The sequence below is a fragment of the Branchiostoma belcheri genome, unplaced genomic scaffold, assembly GCF_001625305.1.
Source record: "Branchiostoma belcheri isolate BF01 breed outbred unplaced genomic scaffold, Haploidv18h27 scaffold163, whole genome shotgun sequence".
Classification (NCBI taxonomy): Eukaryota; Metazoa; Chordata; class Leptocardii; order Amphioxiformes; family Branchiostomatidae; genus Branchiostoma; species Branchiostoma belcheri.
In genome coordinates this window covers 197,528-209,568 of record NW_017803080.1, presented here as the reverse complement: position 1 = coordinate 209,568, position 12,041 = coordinate 197,528, and the positions used below count along the sequence as shown (strand labels likewise).

General features: G+C 37.6%; 1 protein-coding gene across 1 annotated transcript; it reads right to left on the bottom strand.

Moving 5' to 3' along the window:
- Positions 1-3,926: 3,926 nt before the first annotated feature.
- On the bottom strand, positions 3,927-11,817 carry LOC109466325 (mucin-like protein). The gene is made up of 13 exons (XM_019764041.1): positions 11,808-11,817; positions 10,856-11,125; positions 10,409-10,620; positions 9,658-9,794; positions 9,110-9,309; positions 8,292-8,417; positions 7,818-7,937; positions 7,342-7,479; positions 6,533-6,658; positions 6,061-6,284; positions 5,779-5,897; positions 5,027-5,377; positions 3,927-4,330 (listed from the first exon to the last, which is right to left on the bottom strand). Exons 1-13 carry the CDS (start codon positions 11,815-11,817, stop codon positions 4,213-4,215), a joined length of 2,151 nt encoding a protein of 716 aa, XP_019619600.1. The 3' UTR covers positions 3,927-4,212.
- Positions 11,818-12,041: the final 224 nt, after the last annotated feature.

Below are 12,041 nucleotides of genomic sequence, written 5' to 3'. Positions count from 1 at the left end.
ATGAAATTTTAATGAAAATAACCTATATATACCTGTTCTAATGATATGGTCCGCCATCTTGGCTTTTGGCCAATGACGTCATCAAATTAGCATAAATTATGCATATTTAATGATAAAATTTACATAAAATTATATTGGATGTTATTAATATTAGAAACCATGAGTAACTTGAAATAAAACCCTTAAAATTCTATTGTTGAAACAAAAAGTACTAAAAATTAGCAAAAAATGCCTGTCAGAAACCCGTTGCCATGGCAACACAAAAAATTATTATTTTATTCCAATGATAAAGAATTGTTGCCAACAATATTTTAGGAAAAGTCACCAAGTTTGGCCGCTCTACGGCTAGCCGGTCAGACGCTAGGTGACATCAAAGTTGCCGCGGGCACTTTTTAGCCCCCCCCCCGGTCTAGGTAGGGTTAACTTATGTTTATTATTTCTGTAAACTGGGCCCCACTGAAATTCAACTTGTCAAAGCTGAGTTGGGCTACCCAGGTGTGTTAAAATGAAATAAATAAAAAAAAATTAATAACGCTACCAGAAAGGTGACTCCAGATGTCGATGGAACTTTTTAAATAGTGTTAGTGTGCTCAGCCTAGTCTGACTCTTATAAATGCAATTTTTAATGTAATCATTAGTAACGTGGCCATGTAAGACACACATTTATATTTTACAAATGTAACGAAAAAAAATCTTATCAATGGGACCATTACTTTGCCTACACATTAAACTCTTGTATCTGCCTACTATGTATGCATTTTGTTTTGTACAGGTCTATATGGAGTACCGTGGTGACAGTTCCAACAGTGAAGTTGTAAGCTTCAAACGAGGATGCTGGGGGGAAGCCTTATGTGACAACGCCGCGAAGAACACGGGTGACGACTTGGTCAACGAGGCGTGCGCTCAGACTAACGGAACATATGCTTGTCATCGGTGCTGTGACAAAGATCGATGCAATGGCATAAATCTGGTGATGGGATCCGATGCATCGCTGAAGTCAATGTCCATTGCTGTCATGTTACCAATTATCAACACCATTTTGCGCTTGTTCTAGCTCGCAGAGTAAACTCCATTGAAAAATAAAAATCTAGAAAAAATGCAGACACATAAGACATAATACGTTACGAAATTCAATTCTATCAGACGCTATGATAGATGAAAAAGACACGTATTCCGAGTCAATAAATAGCAACTAATGAATCTTGTGTGACCGATACTTAGCTAAATGTGGCAAAAAGTAGCTGGTTTTATTTTTTCACTCATCCCTGATGAACAAGTATTATCCTGTTGTCAACCATGTGTCCATCTCTAAATTGTGATGAACTTCATGGTCCATAGGTATGTAGTCGAAAAGATTGCGTAACTAAAACTATCCGTGTGTGTGTCCATGTGTCGTCTGTTAAGACAATCACTTATGAAGACTCAAACCAATTGTGTTATAAATAGATATACGGCTCAAATACATATAATTGGCAGGTTCCTTTCGAGACTTCGAAATGGTTAGCTTTTGCATCCCGTTCGCCTGGCGACCTGGTATGGTACTGCGGCAAAACTGCGAGTTTTAATAAGTCATTATCTGGACGTTGTAGGGTCAAAATTGTTGATGGTAGATATAGATTCTGTGCTCTAGAAGTAGTGGCATGAGTTTGGGACCACTTGATAAGTGCACACAATTATTTACTAAGGAATATTTTAAGAGCAAAATGATAGACTTTAACCCAGCGTAATCAATTTTCAAGTATCCACTGTCCTTACATTTCCATGCAGAGCCCAAATAAACATTTTGAGTTTCACTATATTGTTTGTTTGTTTGTTTGTGCCTATATTTATGAAGAGCACGTGGGCAGAACCTACTGCGCCTGCGCAAAACCCTAATTTATCACAGTTTTCTTTGAAGGTTTGATCAACCTTTCATCAGAATTTTGACTGTTGCAGACATCTTTGATGACACAACATGCAGACGAAACGTTAATCTTATATGCACAAATACAACATTATTACACTTTCGGGCGATATGACATGTCTGCAAAACTCGTTTAAACCTGAAAACATGGAGAGTCAAACATACCCCATTTACGGCTCAAAATGACTGTCACGATTGTCCCGAAAATCTTGCTTTAGGGATTTTTGAAAAATGCCCTCGATTTTGAATTATGGGTAATTTAGTGCGAAAAAAGCAAAAAAAAATCGATTTTTCACCTATTTGTCGACAAAAACTATACTTAGAGTCAGAAATTAAAAAATCCCTAAAGCACGATTATTCATCTTATTCCTAGTCATCGAAAAATATAAAAATCAGTGATCTTGCGTAATATGTGTAGCCAGGTTTGCTCGGGGATTGGCTAAAATATGGCGTTTAATTGCGAAATCCCGAAAATAATCGACTTTTTTAACGAAATGCGAAAAAAATCATCTATTTATCGCAAAAAAATCAATATTGAATGCATGTAAAGACAATAATTCTATTTTATTTCATCGAAATTTTCCCTTTGATACTAGTTTGTTTATTTAAACTGTTCTCCAACTCAAAATTTGACTCACCGGAATTTTCAACTGAATCACTGTCTTCTGACCCAACTGCCGTGGACACGTGATTTTTCCCACGTGTGACGTCAGCCGTACGTCACCGTACGCCGGATCATTGAGGGAGTAAGAGCAAAAAATCTGAAGGCCATTTTACTTTTCGTCGATTTCTCAAAAGCATTTGATTCGCTGAATAGAACAAAGATGATGCAGATACTCCTGGCATATTAGCTTCACTGAGTATCCACTGGCTAACTCATACCTTGTAAGCCAGTCAAAAAGCTCCAGTTGGCACTTTCTGACACAATGGTCAATACTTCTGTTGCTCCTATAGTGTGTGTCCTCCTCGGTAGCATATCCGTAATGCCGTGTGAGAAACAGCCCAAGATTAGTCCTTTGCAGACAATTGTATTTGATGATTTGCATTGTTTTGGATTTGAAGAGAGGATGAGAGCAATACTTTTTTGAGAAAGATAAATGCGCTGCTTTCTTAGACAAAGGAAGAAAAGTGCGTTGCTTTAAAAAAAAAAGGTTTGGGATTCAGCTTTCTTGGATGAAGAGTGCTAGTGTCCTTGTGAGTGTCGGCTGGAGACAAGAAAAGCGTGCTGTTTTTTTTTTTTTTTTTTTTTTTGGATCGAGAAAAGTTAAATACGCCGCATGTTGACAATACCTCCTTACGATGGAGGTACATGTACTTTGTTGGAAACATGAAAACGAGAATTTGAGAAACGTCAGCATTACTTCACTGACAGATAATTTCAGATAATGATTATGCCAGCAGAGTACTGAGCTACCTATTGAGCGTATAAGGGATATAGACGATTGTAAATATTAATGACACGTTGTGTGTTCCCTAAAACTACGTAGTTCAGCCTTTTGTACATACAACACTTTGTATTATTAGGCTGCAATGTTGTTTTAGTTTTATGTCAATCTGCAAATTTATATTTATTTGTTAATCTTTATTTCAGCAAAACTATGGTATATCAATATAATAAAAGTCTCAAGGTTTAACAGCAGAACTGCAAACACCAGTCAGATATCAAATCTCCTATAACAGATTGTTTAAATCAAAATTTCTGACATTATAATTAGCTACCCTATCACTTAAGAAAAATTTACATAGATCGCCAAACTACATATTAAAAAATTTATCTTACTATTAGTAAGTAATGATAACTATGATTGTATTTTGCTGTTTTTGTTTTGCAATCAATGTTCACTGTCATCAATGGAAACGATGGACAACCAGAGAATGTTCACTGTGTACATGTTAAGATAAAAAAGAAAATTATTGATTGAGGCAAGATTTAGCTTCTCTGGGTATTCAGTGGCTGACACATACCTTGTAAGCCAGTTAAAGGCTCCAGCTGGCACTTTCTATAGTTTATCCGCTTAAGTATTTATATAGCCATTTAAACATTTGGTAACTTATACGTGTTGTTTAGAATGAAAATAAGAGTAAAATCGTTTGCATGAAATTTAACTGACGTTATGGAATTCTTGTACAACTAGGTTTAAAAAGCAAAAAAAAACAAACAAATTCGAAACGTACTTTTGCTTCCGGACAATTAAAGTGAACCATACGCCGTCTGAACAACTGTTACTGTAGCTATGATATTAATACATGAACCTTTTTGCAAAACCAATGCATATATTACAACTACGGAAGCACACAGAACATAGTAATCAAATGGAGACGTCTGTCAAAGCGCCTAAGCCTGACGGGGTTTTAATGGATCGGACCTGAGGATGTTCTTCAGTTGTCAAAGCGATGTCTTCAGACCGGGGAGAAATCTTGGACTTCCTGGGAACACACAGACAACTGCATGTCAGTAGATATAATGCATTCATAATTATGCTTCTTGTTTATTTGTGTGTGTGCGCGCGTGGGCGTGTATGTATTTGTACACGCAAATTTCTGTTTGCGTCTTCTCTTGATGTTTCTTGACATACGAATGGTGTAGTAAGAACGTGAGTAACCTGCTTAACAGCGTGATTCTAACACTCAAAGTTCGATATAAATGGGATATGAGTTGGCATTGTTTGTAAAATTTGATCATGACCAGTAGTTACATATATCCGGAGATAGAAAAAGGAGTTTGCTCTTACATTTATAACATGAGAATAAACATGGCAGACAATAGAAAACAATATGGCGCTTGGCTACTTTTGTCTCAATTTTCACCCAAAATTCTAACCTAATTTTCAAAAATCATTTTCGTACATATGTGTAACGTTTATTAAAAAAAATACACTTAATGCACGTAATGCGAGGGTTTTCCGAGTTATATTATTAGAGGAAAATAGATTTCTTTTTGTCTTTTACGGTTGAGAAATTAGGATGGAATTTGTTGGTCTCTATAAACAGGTCCTTTCTTTCGTAATCGCGGGAGGGGCAATTTGAAGCAAAAAGTGATTCCTCTTCTATCGCGTTTGATATCCTGTAGTTCCAAGTTCTTACAAAAGCAAGATCATAATAGTAATGCAATATTTGGCTAACCTCTTGCATCTATACAGAAAGGCAATGACCGCAGCGACGACAAGGCCTGCGGCCAACCCTGTGATGACATATATTGCTGGTTCCATTGCTGGCTGCAGTTCCGTCGGTGGCACCTCATCAGTTATGTTAAACAACGTAGCCTTGACGACTCGAACTATTCGCTTGTCACCCAGCGCTTCTTCGATGATGATGACACCATGTTGGACGGCAGCAAAGAGAATGTCGGCAGGTAACACGGAGGTCTGGAGAGTGACGTACTCGGCAATCGCGATGACGTCATCCGACAGACTGCGGGGAAATGACGCCAGAAAGCGAACATTTTCGGAGTAAACCCGAATCGCATACGAATCACTGAAAAAGAAGATTAACATATTAAGGTATGATAAACATTAACAAACATCAGATTTTTACAATTTTGTGGAAAATAGGTTACATTTTTAGAGCTGCAGAAACACCTCCTAATGGTAATAACAGCAATCAGGTACAATGTTTCAAAACCCATCAACATAGACGGGGGACGTCAGAAAGTGCTAGAAACTTGCCGAAACCTAAAATCCACTGCTCATCACATATGCTATCACAGACGCGGTGGATTGATCATTAATTGACGAAGACTGCTGAAACTTACCTGATAGGTAAGTCAAATTCCCTGCTTGATAACGACTTTTACTGACACCGATGGACTTTCAAGATTTGAAAGATGAAGTCGAGTTTTGAAATGAACAACAAAAATTTTAGAATTATATTCTCACCGTTTCTTCCTGGCTCTTTCCAATGAACAGGCCTCGTACTCCAGCATGTGGCTCGCGCACCATGACGTCACACTCGTCGCTGTTGCAACCTTCACAGCTTCTAACTTGGCTTCTGTGAGCTACAGGGCATGACATGTATGAGAAAAAAATGCTGCAACAATCTGATGTAATAATGCGAATTTCCTAAATCCGACTAGATTTCCAACACTCTAATGTACAAATGATTTAAAAACAAAATCATGATTGGTAACATTTCTGTCATTTGATGTGATGTGTCCCTACCTCTTCTAGTCGCATTTCTGTGACTATTACAACTGCGTTATTGTGATAAGCCTGGTCTGAATCACTTGTTACAGTAACAATTGAAGATGCTGTTGTGCTGGGTGAGCAGATCTCCCCCTGTCGGTACATGCCGGGACTGCATACACAAGTGTATGACCCTGGTGCGTTAACACAGAGTTCACCCTTGCTGCAGTTGTACGTGCCTTCGTAGCACTCATCGATATCTGAAAAATTGACCGATTTCAAATCACGTTACACATAACACATTTCTCCGTGTAATACGCTAATTGTAACTGTTTTCATTTCCTACTTAAATTGTCTTGTACAATGCTTTGTATTTAGAATTCTTAAAATGCAGATGGTACTTAAATTACAATTTTGCAAAAATGCACTCTGTAAAATCAACAAAATAACTGCAAAGCTTATTGCATAATTGTATACGTTTGCAAACGTTTACAGCAAAAACATTTACCTGAGCATGGGTGTACTGGGTTGTTAGTGAGCTCAAACCCATCAAAACAAGAGCAGTTATACCCTCCTGCAGTGTTGTTACATATCTGGTCACAGTGGTTCTCGCCGGTGGCACATTCGTTTTTGTCTAGAGATAATATAAATCATTACAGTTTCGCTTGGCACCAAGTACCACACTTTTCTTGCATTATGGGGATATGGACACAGATCATGAAGGACTCTCATTGGCTGAGAGTAGTGGTTACGTTCTAAATACAGGTTAAAATCCTCAAATACTCGTAAGCTTATGCTAGAGCGAATTCGCTTAAACGTGGATTCCGTCACTGCTCTGTTGAGGTAAAGCGCATGTTGTTCTGTAGCTATTGTGCCAGTTTGTATCATGGAGGTAGAAAAAGAGCTTAACTCTGGTCTGATTATAGTGTGGGCGTTATTTCTAAGTTACGAGTGGCCCTAGACCGACAGGTGCACCACAACAGGAGCCCTTAAGCTGCTGCTTAGTGTGAACAGACAGTCCAGTACTAGTTTACTTGTCGCAAGTAACAGACTCGACACATTTGACGCTAAGCTTCGTAAACTATCCCATTTGTTCATTTCCCGGTTGCTTTCTTCTGAGATTATACATACTTTTGCCCACTCCGACTGTTTTTATCTTAGCCCATTTTGGAGGCATTACGTTAATCTTGTATTTTTAAGTTATTTATTTAGGTAGAAGTATTTTAGCTACTCGGTCCTTTTTCTGTACCTTATATTCCTGTATGTATGTCATATGGGCCAAGTGCCTGAAATAACGTTTAAATAAGAAAAAATTACCTTGGCACGTCACCCCGTCCTCCAGCAAAATGTACCCCTTGTTACATACACATGTCGGGTCTCCATCTACAGTCAAGATACAGTCACTTGTCCCGGGATCACAGCCGGGGTCTTCGTTCAGGCCACACGGTTTCTCCGCTAATGATGAATAAGAAATGCCATTGTTAAAAGGCTAAATACAAATCAATCATTGATAGATGTACAAATTCCTTTTGAATATATTGCTGAATGCTGAATAATATTTTAGTAAAGATCCATGGATTTTGCGATAGGAATTGGGTTCTTAATTAAAAAAAAGTTCTTATATTGTTTGCGCCGGTAAGTTCCTGATCCTCATCTGTGAAGTTGATGCCTTATACTGTATATTATACACCCAGATCAAAAATGTGCAATAAATTCAAGTTCATGTTGAGGAAATTGGCAATTCAATTTTCATCATTTATCCCTGGGATCCAGTTTGAATAGGTTAAACTTACGTTCACACCGTATTCCGTCTGACTGAAGGGTGAAACCCTCCCAGCAGCCGCACACGTAGGAGCCGGGTGAGTTATCGCACCGTTGGCTACAGTTGTTCAACACTGAACATTCGTCTATGTCTGAAACATATATCAGATGGCTATAATTGATCGTTAATCAATTAGTAATAGTAAGCGTTAAGATTAAAACTCTCTTTTATAATATAATGAATAAGAAAGAAAAGTTTGATTTCGTAATCTCTTCAACTGTATCTTTTATATCAAAATAGAAATATTACTCTATTTACTAATGTAAAAGTTAGATTAGAAATTATTGAAATACGTTTTAGTATTGGGAATAAAATAGTATGATACAAACATTTGAAAGCATATCCAACATAGGAATAGATGGCATATCACAGTCTTTGAGAAAAAATTACAAAGGCTATGAATTAAGTCATAGATAGAAGATTTTGAAACTAAAATTAATGTCACCCTTGCAAGAATGTCCGTCGTCTGAAAGATGATAACCTTCCTCGCATCCACAGGTGAAGTTCCCAACAAGGTTAATGCAGTAGTGGTGACAGACTGACCCTTCAGTGGTTTCGCATTCGTCTATGTCTGTATGGGTATATAAAAAAGAAGTAAAGTGTACTATCATATGCTGAAAGGACACAATACATTTGGCTCATGCATTTTTGATGGTGGAGGCTACTTTTTTTTTACCTTTATGTCTATTACTAACTGCATCAATCGATGTTTTCCGTCAAAAAAAATCACGAAATCAAAGATTTCAAATTCCCGGAAGTACATTGTTTGCATTAATATATTGTAACATATTGGAGGAATCTATGTGTTGTAACTCCAGCTATTACACCAATTCATGCTTAATTTTTTAGTACCTGTATTACACAATATACATTCCTGATGACCAACTAACACAGGCTACAACCCAATCTATCAACTGAAATCCAACCTTCTCCTTTTCAGCCTCCTGTGCAGGCTCCGGGGTGGGCGGGGATTTTGATACAATGTTTTGTACAATTTCTAACGCGTTATTTTACTAGCCGGCCATCCTAGCCGCCGAGAGAAGGGAATGGAACCTTCTCTCGGCGGCTATGTAGAATGGTCGGTTAGTAAAATAACGCGTTAAAAATTCTGTATCAAAATTCACGCCCACCGCGGAGCCTGCACAGGAGACTACTCCTACTCACTTCCATTACGACATACATTAAGCCTCCCGAGAAAAAACCTCCCGAAACAATACTTCCGTCCCGTAAAAAAATACATTCCGATTATCTATAGTGCTTTACCTTGACATGTGTTTTCGTTCATGACGTATCCCATGGGGCATCCGCTGCAAATGTACCCGTCCAGTCCGGCTGGAGGAGGGAGGTCCGTGCAGGTGGCTCCCGGGAAACATGGAACAAAGTTCGCCGAACAAGCATCGAGATCACTTTCGCAACGTTTACCGGTGTAGCCATTTTGGCAAACGCATCTCTGCTGCACAAACCTAAAAAATGTGTGAAAATCAATGTATTTAAAATGAAAGAATAAATCTGAATGAGTCATTAAAGACTAAGCTATAGCTTACCTGAGCCCATTTAATAATAATCTACCTCATTAAAACCTCCACAGAACAATATAATACGTCAATGCCTTTCTAAAAAAGACTTCATAAAACCATTTAATTACTCTATTACTCTTTTATTATAGTAGGTTTTATAGAGGCTTTCAAATGACATTTATAATGTTTATTAATCAATGAAAGGTAATACTGAATAATTCGATGATTTCACTAATTGTAACCCAATAAAAATATTTGGGTACTTTAATGTATCACCACTGATCATTTTTGTACCTATTGCCCTCCGTTACAAGTGCTGGGTCAAGATCATCTGTGTAAGTTGAGTTGCAGTCCCCGTTTGGTGAACAGGAACACATGGCGAGAACAGGCCAGTACAGGGAAGAACTGTTCCCATAATTGGTGACTATAACCTGGAAACGAGAAGTGTACATTTTTTCAATAAATTTTTTCAAAAAAAAATTATTGCTTGGTTAATGGCACTAGAATAATTTAGTCATCTTAAATTCAAAATCTTAAATTAAACAAAGATGGATAAACATGATCACTTAATTTAATAAGAGGTAAGTAAAACCTAAGAGGAAGTGACGTAAGTTCCTAATGTTAGTTTGAAAAAATTATATAAATATAAAAATGTATATAATCTTATTGAAATATTTAGTCGACGTACCCTTTTCTCGCCTAGAAAGTTTTCTCGCCTAGAATGTTTTTCTTAGCTTTTATTTCGATGTATAGCTGGATGTTAGGATGGTCTGTAGCACGATAACTAAAGCTATCGACTTAAAAAAGTTTGGCCTACTTTATTTTGGTCAACAGTACAATTTATTGTCTATGCATATAATTTTCTAAATTATCAATTTCCAAAATTTACAAATTATAGACATCATTGCAATACTTCCTCCTTAAAGCCTAACATTATTTGGCTAATGTATGACGTAAAGGTTTTTAAATCAGAGACTTTCAAACTCGACTGAAAGCGGAATTGACTGTCTGGATTTAATGACAATTTAATTATAATACTACCAACCTTTAGACTGAAGGGAGAATCAGATGTAACGTTTATAGTAACATTTGCGTAGCTTCCATCGGCTAATATAGATATCCCTGGAGGAACTTCACCCCACAAAGTGAACGTGACCTCTGACCCAGCTGGGTCCGTAGCGTTGATCTGTATCCTAGCAACCTGGCCAGGTGTCACGTTCACAACCTCTGGGGCAGAGATGACGGGTGGGAAGTTTTCTATATCAAAAATCATGAATACGTTAGTATCGTGAATAATATTGATCGATTCAACAGCTTCACAAAACTTATTAACAGATGAATATTAATCCTTAAAACTTTGTGCTGACATTACAGTTTGTGTATGCATGCATTACCTCTATCAGTAAACATGTTCTATTTAAATACGAATATTATATTTATGATATGCTACGGTAGTAGCTATGGTTGAAAGAATCAATCACGGAAATCTAACCTCTTCCTGACACCTTTTCCTTGAACCTTCTTTGGCCCTCTTTCTCCATTTCACCCACCTCGACGTCTCCTGTCTCGGCCACATCGAACAGGCAGGCGGTGTCGTTCCCACAGACGGCTCTAGCCTGACTCTCCAGATCGGGACCAGCAAAACTCAAGATTTGGTCAGTAAATGCCGGCAGGAAGGAGGGAGATGTAAAGTTAGCGAGGCTTTCTCCGTGAAGGTAGTGGAAAATGGATTTTCTGGGCCCTTCATCTCTTGTCACTTGCCCTGAAACAAATTTAATTTGTTTTGTTACCTTCACGAATAATGGAGGTATTGTTTTTGCGCGCGCGTGTGTGTGTACCTGTGCCTGTGTGTCTGTGTTTCCGTACATTTGTAGTCAGCATAACTTCATAACGCCTTTATAGATTATGATGATATTTGGTATGTTGGTAAGTCTTAGGAAGACAAAGGTGAAATATTGGCCTCCTGGTGGATGACCTTGGTACTGCATCAGAACTTCCGGTTTTTGTATCTTTTGTCCTGAACATGCTATGGTCTTGAATTTGGTTAACAGATAGCTTTCCCTGTCAGGAATAAGAGGTATGGGGTTGGTCCACCTTGCAACTTGTTCTGGAACTGCGGAGGACTTTGTAGCAAAATCTTTACAGCCGATAAGATTGAAACAACACATTTTCATCATTTTTGGTATGTAGATATCTGAGAGAAAGAGAGATAAACAAAATTGGATGCAATATTATGCAAATGAGGACTTAAATTGCATAAATAGGCAGGAAATTCTATGATTACGGTGTTGTATATAACAATTCTTTTATACTTGCAATCTATTTAATCTATGACAGGTGTAACATCAACAGATCATGCAACAATTATGCAAATGATGGTCTAATTTGCATAATTAATGTGAAAATTCTGTGATTCCTATCGGTGAATGATGGGAATTTAATACCTTGTGACATGTTAAAGCTATTTTAAGTTTAACATCACTAGTTTCACTTGTGAAATATCAATGTATGCAGACGACACTGTCATCTACTATAGCAGCAAGGATGTTAGTGATATTGAGTACAACCTCCAAAATGATCTAAATACTCTTTCTCAGTGCGTGGTTCACAGCTAATTCATTATCCGTAAACAGTGGTAAATGCAAACTCATGCTTATTGGAACAGATAAAAGGCTTAA

Excerpts from the sequence above, each read along its gene's own strand:
- LOC109466325 (XM_019764041.1), bottom strand. Across the intron at positions 10,621-10,855 it reads GGAAAAGGTGTCAGGAAGAG|AAAACTTCCCACCCGTCATC; the intron begins GTTAGATTTCCG and ends TTTTTGATATAG. Across the intron at positions 7,480-7,817 it reads AGACGGAATACGGTGTGAAC|CGGAGAAACCGTGTGGCCTG; the intron begins GTAAGTTTAACC and ends ATTCATCATTAG.